Source organism: Octopus bimaculoides, chromosome 8, assembly GCF_001194135.2.
Source record: "Octopus bimaculoides isolate UCB-OBI-ISO-001 chromosome 8, ASM119413v2, whole genome shotgun sequence".
Taxonomy (NCBI): Eukaryota; Metazoa; Mollusca; class Cephalopoda; order Octopoda; family Octopodidae; genus Octopus; species Octopus bimaculoides.
In genome coordinates this window covers 73,196,049-73,208,284 of record NC_068988.1, presented here as the reverse complement: position 1 = coordinate 73,208,284, position 12,236 = coordinate 73,196,049, and the positions used below count along the sequence as shown (strand labels likewise).

The following is a 12,236-nucleotide window of genomic DNA, read 5'->3' as shown; positions in this document are numbered from 1 at the left end:
TATATATATATATATATATATATATATATATATTTATATGAGGTTAAGTCTATGTCTGGTCATAGAGTGATCAATGGTTTCACATCCCTAGAGAACCTAGCCCCATGCACAGCTCGACAGACTCTAAAGCCAAAGACAAGCCTTCCATGGGGCTAGGCCTTTTATGGATGCAAAACTATTGGTCACTCTATGGCCAGATATAGACTTAACTGCATACAAATACATTACTGCTCTATGCTTTAGAATGTACTTCTTTTTCAGATATATGATACGTTGACAATATGTATATGGCTGGTGGCACGTAAAAGCACCCACTACACTCTTGGAGTGGTTGGCATTAGGAAGGGCATCCAGCTGTAGAAACTCTGCCAAATCAGATTGGAGCTTGGTGCAGCCATCCGGTTCGCCAGTCCTCAGTCAAATCGTCCAACCCATGCTAGCATGAAAAGCGGACATTAAACGATGATGATGATGATGATGATGATATAAATTAACAAATTAAGGAAAATAATTCATCTATCTTTGAACTCTGGCTCTGATAAGGCTTATATAGGAGGGAATTATTTATATATAAAAAACTGTACATAAGTGAAAACAAATTGTTGGCGTTGTGATGTTTTAACAATTGTTTAAGTTATCTTATGTTATATTACATTCATAGTATATTATATTATAATATTAAAAAATTATTGGATTGTCAATTGTATCTCTCTATTTAATTTTATCTTTATAAAACACACACACACACACATACACACACACACACACACACATACATACATATTGGAGCATGATGCAGTCCTTGCACATTAGATGCTAATTTCACTTGTGGATGGTCAGTAAAGAGAGAAACTTAGAGTAGGATACCATATTCTGATATAACAAACATATCTATCTACTTTACCCAATGTATTGAATTCTATATCAGTTAATATTTACAGTTTGTGACCAAACAAGTCTGGCATGAATTTGCAAAACTTGAAGGATAGGTCATTGAAACTGGTGATTTGCTCCTTGTACAACCACTCATCTCCTCCTACATTTTAGTTCTGCCAAAGGCCATAGCAAGCCTTCAAGGCAGTCACTAAGATCTACTATCACTGTTTCCAACCAATCACCCTGCATACATCTGCTTGGAATCAAGTAGCATATGTCCATCTGGTCTGTCAAAGATCATGCCACCATTACTTGGATAGCTTTTGCTTCTTTATGCTTCACTGCAAAAGCCTTTGCTCTTGCAATGCAACTTTTGTGTTTTGTGTTGAAGAAATGGTCAAGAGTTATTCTCACCATTAGCACATTGATTGTAATGTCTTTACTTATCGCCTCTTCTAAATTGCTAACTAGTTCTCCTACCATCGTTTCTCTCATTTGCTAGCTTTTTGCTATCAATTCTGATCTAATTCTGAGCTATCAATTCTAATTCTAAGCTATCAATTCTAATCTAATCACCCTGTCCAGGGCACTAATTATTGATGATTGTCTCCATTACTACTTGAGCCAGTAACAACACGGTCATCTTCAACAAGATCTATGGGTCCTATCTAAGCTGACAGACTAGATTACAAATTTGTAGTCTGTGTATCTGACTAGTTTGAACGATGGATGTCCTACTATCTCTACCCATTAGTCCAACAATTACTCTAAGTAAGAACTCAATGACCTGTTATGGTTGTTTCATATCCACAATGATACATCAGACAGTATCTACCTCACAATTGGAAACTTCTGAACTATTTTTCAATGCTTCTTCAACCATTTCTCCTATGCACCAGCCCCACACAGTCATGCCATGCATCTAAAATATAGTTCTAATTCCTCACAAGTAACAGAGACTGAAACAACCTCTGGGAAGCTTCCAGACATCTGAAGAAGTTAGGTCATACTGCTTCTCTCAGGATCATTAGTCCAAAACCACCAATTTGGAATCCAGGTCCTTGGAATTTAAGGGTTTTCAATAATAATAATAATAATAATAATCCTTTCTACTATAGACACCAGGTCTGAAATTTTGGGGGAGGGGGATAGTCGCTTACATCGACCCCAGAACTCAACTGATACTTATTTTATCGACCCCGAAAGGATGAAAGGGAAAGTCGACCTCGGTGGAATTTGAAATCAGAACGTAAGGACGGACGAAATGCCGCTAAACATTTTTCTCAACTTGCTAACGATTCTGAACGCTCGCCGCCTTAATAATAATAATAATAATTCATTTTACTATAGTCACAGGCCTGAAATTTTGGGAGAAGGGGATAGTCGATTACAACGACTCCAGTAGAGAACTGGTACTTATTTTATCGATCCCGAAAAGATGAAAGACTAAGTCGATCTCGGCGAATTTGAACTCAGAATGTAAAGACTGACAAAATGCCGCTAAGCATTTTGTCCGGCGTGCTAACGATTCTGCTAACTCGCCGCATAATAATAATAATAATAATAATAATTTATTCTTTTATTAGCCACAAGGGCTCACATACAAAACATTAAATGACATACTATAACATAAACGACTAAAACAGGACGATACAATGGGTTTTTGCGTGTACACTATGTAATAACAATAAAAATCGAACAAATTAAAACTCCGAACAGGAGTTTTAAAGTCCTCGTGGAAAAACCCACAGAATCCACGGGTGCCTAAACAACAGGGCAAGAGCCCTTCTTTTTTTTTTTTAAATGTGCATGCTCAGAATTGGTCTTTTCACACTGGCTATTCTTCCAACATTCTCCCACCTTTCAACAAACTTGCTACAAAGCAACAATTCTATCTCCACCCTAATAATAATAATAATAATAATAATAATAATATTCCTTTCTACTAAAGGCACAAGGCCTGAAATTTTTTTGTGAGGGCAATAATGACAATTGTTTTAAATTTAGACAGAGGGCCAGCACTTTGAGGAGGAGGTTGTCGATGGCACTTCGACTGGTACTTTATTTTACCAAGCCCGAAAGGAGGAAAAGCAAAGTTGACCTGAACGGAATTTGAACTCAGAATATAGAGACGGAAGAATACCCCCAAAGTATTTTATCCTGATACTCCAACGCTTTACCAATCCAATACTCTGTGTTAATAATAACAATAATGTGTTTATTGCATACTACGCTCAGGTGCATTACATGTGTGTGTATGTGTAATTTTTATACACACTACACATACACAACATCACTGGTGTGTGTGTGCGTGCGTGCGTGCGTACACCAAAACATATCACCACCAATATATGTCAGTATTGACAATGTCTCTCTCTCTCTCTAAAAACGTTGTCAGTCATACACAAACACGCACATAAAATTTTTCTCTTTTTCTCCGCGCGCGCGCGTGTGTGAATAGTAGTAGTGGTAGTAGTAGTAGTAGTAGTAGTAGTAGTAGTAGATAAAAATTACTCAATCCAAAAATGTGTAAATATTTATTGTATGCTGCTGATTGCGCATACGCGAATCTGAAGTGTGATCTCACTTCAGACACATACACGCATACGCACACAACACACATATATACACACATAAGTGCGTACGAACACAAACATCCCAAAAAGATTTTTTAAATTTAGTCTGAATGTAACTGGGGCTTTTCGCATAGATAGAGAGATGAGGAGAAAGAGGGCGACGGAGACAGACAGACAGATCGTTAGTGGTGACAAGATTGATGATAAATGCAATTTATGTAGTGAAGATCGGTGAAATATCTTAGGATGAGACTGACACGGTCAACTGTTGTTTAATGTGGAAAATGTTATGAGAAAGCGTCATAAATGGTTGATAGAGAAGTCGAACCGCTGTGTTGGTGCGTGTATCAATAAAACTTGTGGTGACAGTAATAAACATACCTGTTGCCAACGGTCTTCTAGGGATGGCTGAGATGAAAAGTAGCCCGTCTCATGCACAACCTGAAGTTCTCGGAAAATATTTCCACTTGGTAATATATCCATGGCAATATCTTCGGGCATCTGAACTATGTAAGCGGCTGCTATAAATTAATGCCAAAATGACACTTGGTGAAGGTGAAAGCGCAGGACTTGAGAGGGAGTGAGGGACAGAATTTGTGCTAAAGGTGATATTAGATAGCAGGTATCTGGAGTAAAAAATAGACATAAGGGAGGGAAGAGTATGAGGTAGAAGCAACTATGTGCAGACACGGTTCTGATTCGGCCTGTTTTCGCTTCGCTCAAGTGATCACTGGCAATTAGATCACGTGTAAAACATACAATTTACTATTGAAAATATTCTACTTATATTGACCAATGAAATTATACCTTACATAACATTGTCAAATTTCAGAATCGTTTTATCCAATCAGTTATCACTAACTTTTTTTTATAAGCCACAAATTTGCATAATTTGTTGAAGCTGAAAGACTATCCCAAACATCTTTCCTCTTTTCTCTTTTCACTTTTCTCTTTTTATCGCCCTTCTAAACGTCTCTATCTTTCTCTTATCATCTCTCATACACTCTTTCCCACTGCTTCACTAGTTAGATATATAACTCATTGTAACGCTTGCAAGTTGTTTCGTCACTAGAGCTGACTCATTACAGTAACTAGAGAAAAAGAAACTTTCTAAATCTACTGCTCTTCTCAGCACGATATATTAACTAGTCTGATGATACGTTTCCATGACAACAGTCAATGACGGATTTATTCTATGTAGAGCATAATGCTGTAGTTGTTGCTGTTTTCCCCCTTGCATCGAATTTAAGATGATATTCTAATTAACGGCTTCAACATTTAATGTTTGATACACGTCCATAACCCTGAAAAAATATGCTATTTATTTATATACCATCACAAAGAAATGTTGCGTTTTTACTTTATGTAATGAAATATCTTTATGTAGTTCTAGTTGCAATCACCAAATCTACTGAGAATACACATAAAATATTCCTTGTCTACGGATAGAAGATATCGGCTGGTATTTAATGATATACGCTGTTATCCGTCTGAAGTAGCAGCGCTAAGATATGTCAATAACTTGTCTTGCAAATAAATATATAAATCGGACTCTTATTCACACACACACACACATGCATATATATGTAGGTAATACATACATACATACAGACAAACAGACATGAAACTGATTGATAAAATACATACATACATAAATGCAAACATACATACACACACATTCGTGTGTGTGCACGCGAACGAGTGTGCCTGCACTGGTTGTCGTTTTTTAACACTGTGTCGATACTGATGAAGTATACCATCCATGATCATCTTCGGGCTATGTACAACTACATTGTCTAATATGTGTGACATCTTTTGAGGGAATTTGACAGCTGTTTCTAGCAGCTCGGACAACTAACCAATAGATGTTCTCTCGTTGGCTTGTGTGGTTATGCTCGCAAGTAGTAATACATGCAGCGATAAAGTTGTGTGCTCAAGACATGTAGTAGAGCAAATATATGTATCTAATGTTGTAAATTGACAACTGTTCCATCATTTTAAATTTTGTATTGAAGCGGCGGCCGTCGGATAATGTATCAACTACATCCATACATACATACATACGTACATACATACATACGTACACACAGGCGCACATACATATACATATGTGTGTGTGCGTATATATATGCGCGCGTATCTGTGTGTATATAACCTGGGAAATATATATATATATATATATGCGCGCGTGTGTGTATATATAAACCTGGAAATTAATAGCCATTTTACTAGATAATTATTTCATATAATTTTTATACAAGTTTGTGTTTTCTTAATAATTACTCTACCTTCACAGCCGGATATTATTAAATATGCTCTTATACAGGAAATTATTATACAGTTCCCATATTCAAATAATTCTTACACAATCTATACAATTAATGCATGATATACTTATAATCAGGGTTTATCATAACTTTTTGTTAGAGAAATCGTTTTAAGTGTTGTATTTAAAATATCTTTGAAAATACAGTCTTGCGTGACTTGGTTGTGTGCAGTTTGAAACACCTCAACGACGTCCGTGTGCAATGTGACTAGTAGTGATATTTTCTTTAAGTTCTGGGATTTTCATAAATATTTATCTGCATTTATATTTATTATTTTCTGAAACAACTTCTTTGATTTTCATAAACCCACATTCTGGTTATTTCAATTTCTATATTTCTATATTTTGATAATCTATTTCTTTTAGAAATTCGTGTGTACGCTCTCGCTTTTATCGCCAGCAGTTGTGAGACTAATACTTACTTGTAAAGGCATATAACTAGGAAATAACTATATAAATGTATCTGAATTAAGACTAAAATGAAAGCTTACAACATTGAAAACCTTCAGTGTATACAATGTTGGTGACTTTAACACACCCACACCACTATGGACATTATCGCACTGGAAAACTTTGGTATGCTCACTGCTGGCGACGTTCTTTCGACATTATTACTATAGCTGCAAAGCGGCGAGCTGGCAGAAACGTTAGCGCGCCGGGCGAAATGCTGAGCGGTATTTCATCTGTCTTTACGTTCTGAGTTCAAATTCGGTGGTCGACTTTGCCTTTCATCCTTTCGGGGTCGATAAATTAAATACCAGTTGCGTACTGGGGTCGATCTAATCGACTGGCCCCATCCCCAAAAATTTCGGGCCTTGTACTATATAGTTCTAACAACTTGTTTTGATTGTGACAAGGCAATACAATTGTCCATGCACAAATAGATCAGTTGGGTAGAACGAGCCTATTTATTCAGTAACTAACATTGAGATATATTGACAATCATTCCGAAAAACTAGTTGAACTAAAGATGTAAATGCGTAAGGGTGACTGGCGGAGTAGTGTCAGAAGATATCAGTTTAATTCTTGGCACGTTTCCAAAACGTTAATCTCTTACAATATTGCTTTCAAACATGCATTCATCAAGTGTGCTAGTGGTATTCTTGATCTTATTGAAAAGCCCGTTAGCTTTAATTAAATTTCGCTATAGCATTGCAACACACAACTTTTTGGAAGTCAATGTATAGAGGCGGGTACTCTACCAAAGTAACAGCTGTAATTTAGGAACAGCATTGGATAATTGTACAGGTTGTCATCATCATTGCAGAAATCAATGCTTTTCTGAGCGACTATTTTTCCACTAAATGTTTTCCTATTATTTTCTCCTGTTTCAAAGAAAATGGCTACTATTTCAGAAGCAGTAGAGGATCATAATTTCTTGTAGAACATTAACTAATGAGCAAACTGAAATGCTGTGTCACAATTGTTAAGTGAAATTGTATGCGATTTGTAAATGTAGTCAGGATACCCATACAACGGGTGCAGTGGAAGTGTTAGAGGCTTTTCATTTAAATGTGTAATGTAAATTCAATGGCCAGTTTGAACATTTGAATGAAAGATGTAAAATTAAACAATGAACACTGTATAGTGAGAAGTTGATTTGGTCTGATCGACGGAAGGTAATACACAATATCTTCAACTTTATGTGTATTACACTAGCTCTGTTTAAAACCAAGCTTCTATTTAAAGCCAATTTGGTGAAGTCGAGCCACTTTGCACTCCTCTATCTATAAATAAACTTGGCGTTCAAGACAAATTATATCTATCGAACATAACTAATACCTGTCTGTTTGCAGAAAATTACCTTCAAAATAACTTTCAATTTCCTTTGATACCTCCGTATTATCATGAAAGCACAAGGGGTGACAGGAAGATGATCTCACTGCTATTCTAGTAGACATCCATTTCCTTCTTACATGCACATTTCTTCGAGATTGTGTCATTGCATTTGTTCTTGAAAAATTCGTACAATAATGTCCTCATCAGTGTACACTAACTGAGTCGCCTGGTATTGTTTTCTCTTCGACCTCTTCATGTAAGAGTTTCCTCACTAGCATACACCAGATGCTTTCATATCCACTGGGAGTTTCGGATTTCCACTTCGTCTCTATCATTTTACTTTCTTCGCTCTATCTCTATTTTCTTTTTGATGATGGCGTCTTCGTCTTTTTCTTGCTGCTTTTTTTCTATTTCTAATGGTCTGTCACGGTTTGGTATTGAAGTGTGTTATATCATTGTCAAAATTGATGTTGATGTGCTGTATTAATATACCCAGCTAGCTGGGTATATTATAACAGCAAACCTGTGAACATTTAACAACCGATTTTATTAAGGGAAGGTTAAGCATGTATACATACATAAATTACCAAATCCTCACTGGTAACGATACTTGGATGTAGGGATAGACTTAAATGTATTTGCTCAGCCATTAGATATCTGGAAAATGAGAGACAAAAAGACATGGGTCCACCGAAATTTGAGGGGTTTTTGTTGACTTGCCAGGTGAGAGCCGAGATCTGTTCTGCTTGAAACGCTAACAGTGTTCAGGGATGATCTCAATGCCAAACAACTTAACTAGTAAAAAAAAAAAGGGCGCGAATCTCAAGAACATTGAAAATGATGTTCATGACATGGTTTCAAGCTGATTGATCGACTTTTAGGTTGTTCATGTGAAAATGGTATGGTTCATAGAACATATAATTTTGTGTTTGGGGTTTGAACCGCAACAGGTCCTTGTCTATCAATAATGTGTATGTATAGAGAAACAAAAGTTGTTATCAACTGGATCAATACCATAGTCTATAATAACAATAAATTATATCAGTAAACAGTATATTGTTGATTAAAATAAAATCGTCTACCCTGTCTGCTGTGATACATGTATGGGCACAGAAATTACGAAGATTTCAGCACAACCTTTGAAAGCTCAGACATTGGCATGGAGAAAGGGAGTAAAACCATGACTGAAGAGTTATTGCAGTAGGATGTAGGGCATCAAGATGTTCAGTTATCCTGAAACCAGAGGCTAGCCTTAACGTTTGCGACAGAATAGACTCCTCTAAACGCGCCTGCAAATCAGGTGGTTATGTTACACCTGGCAATGACTTCTACCTAGTTTACATCTATCCATTTTCACTCGCCCTCTGGAATCTTATCTCTGCTCTGGTTTTTACTTCAAGTTTTGACCTCCAACAGTTTAAATGCAACATTAACGACGTCATGTTCACCAGTCTTGGACAGCCTACAAAAGTCATGGATATTATCTTCTTCCAGACTCAGCAAATAAAGAAGGAAAAAAAGCATCAAAAGAGTAGGAATCGAAACCAGCTTATAGATTCAACTTGCAGGAAGTGTAACAAATTCAGAGATGTCATCCACATGGAAAACAATAAATTAATGTTAATCTATTTAATGCAGGAACAGCAGCACAGTAGTAGTAGACAAAGAGAATAGAAAGTGCCGGATAATTGATTTTACAGTCACAAATGATGACAAAGTCAATGTGAGGCGTATAAAGAAAACAGCAAAGTACTAGAATCTAGCCATTGGGTTACAGAGGCTATGGAAAGTGCGGGTAAAACGTATCTCTGTAGTTATAGATGCCCCTGACGATGACGCCATGGTCAAAACTCAGATCAAGGAGTGGTACAACCGCTTCAAACATATCCGCACCTCAGTGGAGAGCGAGGCACGCTCAAGCAGGCCATCCACAAGCTGAAACGAGGTACCGATTGAGAAGGTTCGGCAAAATCTTGGAAGACTATAACAATGCAGGAAATTGTTCAGGAAGTGGGAATAAGCAGAGCGTCAGTGCATTCCATTTTGGCAGAAGATTTATGCATGCGGAGAATGTCGGTGAAATTCGTTCCAAAGGTATTGGCGAAGCAACTTCGCATAGAAATTGTTCCGAACATGCCGGACTGCATACCACGTCCCAGACTACATGAAGACCATCACCACTGGTGATGAGACATGGGTTTACGGTATCTGCTCGATGTGTTCTGTCATCTTGCGTGAAAACGCGAATCCAACGAGTGCGCACTACACGTCTGTACTATAGACATAACACCCAGGAATTGACACAGCCTACTGGCGCGAAACTTTCCATATATACGCAGGAAGTGTGACATCATCTCCCACCCAAAGGATTTTGGTCACGCGGCATTAGTTTTGACAAGGAAAAATAAAGTCGGATACTTTCTGAACAGACCTTGTACATGTGGTGAGAATATGTAGAGTTTGAAAATACATACAAGCAGAATGTGAAATCAGAAACAATCCCCACAATTATACTTTGCAGTATTTAATTACGTGCGAAGTACAAATCCGGACGAATCAGTTTGCTTTTTGCCTCTCTGAAGTCAGTAATACATCAATGGAATAAGACAAGAGAGTAATTATATGCTGAGTGACACGTCAGACTATACTAATTTCTTAAATATTTGTAGGGCTGAGCTGAAATTAAGTATTATCATCATCATAGTCGGTAACTGATGACTGCATCTTTGGATTCGATCATGTTATAAACTTGGCAATAATATCTATTTATTACCTCTTGATTTCCTTTAACCACAATTAGGTTTCGATTAACATTATTTCATAAATAGAACTGGTGAAATCCTTTTATAAACAGAACTCCCTCATTATGCCCACAAGCACCTACTTGTATAGCACTTTCTAGAGATATCTTAAGTCTTTCAGAAATAGCAACTGTGGTACTCTGTTTCATCTATTATGCCCAGCGTAACCGTTTTCATTTTCTATACATTTTCTGTGAGATTTTCATGTTATACATGTACGTTCCATACAATGGTGATGTCATAAATATTGTTTAAATAAAATTATGGAATGTCACTTCTGATGAATTTACTTTCATGTTTTTTTTTTTGTTTCTTTTCCCTTAGAAACCACTAAACTTCATGTTAATCTCGGTTTCAAGTAATAAAAAAGGTTAAAGAGAAAAGAAAAAGCATTGCGAATTAAAGGATTCTATTGTCTTAAATAAACCAGGTATTTATACAACTTCCATAAAAATGTATAAAATATTCAATACTTGTCATGGCATATTTTTTATTTCTTCTAGAAATCGTTTTGATATAGTTTGGCTTTAGAAAAAAATGTAACTACGGGGTATTGTCTGTGTGAAACGATATGTGTTACTGTCACATATGATTAGTGGTATAGCTAGAGTTTGTGTCGCCCGGCGTGATCCTTAAATTCCATCTGCACTCATCTTAAGAAAAGTTCAATGATACATATGTAAACGACTGTCCCTACCTCTTTCTCAAAAAACACCACCCAAGCCGTTTGCTTTTTCCTCCCCATTCAGGCTACGCTTGTGCAGTGTTTCTGATAGGAGTTGGAGGTTGTTAAAATTAATAAGGGGACGTACAAATTAACTATGCTTAATAAAGTTGAGATAGATTTAAACTTGTTCAACACTATGGGAAGTAAGAATTATACTGATGCAAACTCTTCGCTAATATTTTTTGAGAGAGTACTTGTATTTGTCGGTTTGAGAGTCACTGCACGAGTGCATGTGATCGTATATATATTTGGACATTATCCATCTGGAAGCTACTTAGTCACTTCCTTAGTGACATTAACTATGTTTACATTTTGTATCTTTGAATAGGATAGTCGTGTAATGGTTTAATTAAATTGGATCATCTGTTTTAAAAGAAATGCTTCATTCATTGATTTTAGCACAGTTTAAGTCAGTGGTTCCCAAAGTGAGCAGTACTGCCCCTTTGGGAGGGGTGGAAAGATCCGAGGGGTGAGGGCTGCGTTGAAGAAAAATGGGGCGATAATGGAGTGGTCAAAAGGAAGTAATGGATGTATAAACAACAAAATAATGGGTTCATTAGGTTAAGTTTTATTTGTGAAATACTGTTGTTTTGAATTTGCGGCAGAAAGTGGCCCATGTTTGTGGTGATAGTGAGTTGTCGGGATCGCTAGGAATGCTGCGTGGGTGTTTTTTTCTTCTCAATATTGTTGTAGTTGTTACCTTTTCTACAAGTTTAACATATCAGAAATCTAGTTTCAGCTATAGGGCTTTCCTATAAGGTGTTATCCACCCCTGATTGGAACTCTCCCGTATGACATGTACGCATGCTCAGTGACTTGCTTTAACAGTTGCAATCAGCTGAATGCACATTGCCAGTGACATTTGACATAATTACCCACACTCTGTGGTCAGGATTCTATTTTTGGTTTGATGTCGGTATCGAAGGGATTACCAGACACCGGACAATACAGTGAGAGCAGCTTTCACTCACATCGTGGTATTCGATGCTGTGTACGTGTCTGTCGTGGTAAAATATGCCACTCCTTAACTGTTGCTTTGATTTCATCCGTAGCACAAGGTAATTATGTCAAATGTCACTGGCAATGTGCATTCAGCTGATTGCAACTGTTAAAGCAAGTCACTGAGCATGCGTACATGTCATACGGGAGAG

At 37.0% G+C, this 12,236-nt stretch overlaps 1 protein-coding gene across 1 annotated transcript in view; it reads right to left on the bottom strand.

The window, feature by feature from the left end:
• LOC106869066 (Krueppel-like factor 6) overlaps positions 1-4,217 on the bottom strand; it is a 91,411-nt gene extending 87,194 nt beyond the window's left edge. Inside the window, exon 1 of the mRNA XM_014914584.2 lies at positions 3,834-4,217. Coding sequence (XP_014770070.1) covers positions 3,834-3,953 — 120 coding nt within the window. The 5' untranslated portion in view covers positions 3,954-4,217. The remainder of the gene's footprint in view (positions 1-3,833) is intronic.
• Positions 4,218-12,236: the final 8,019 nt, after the last annotated feature.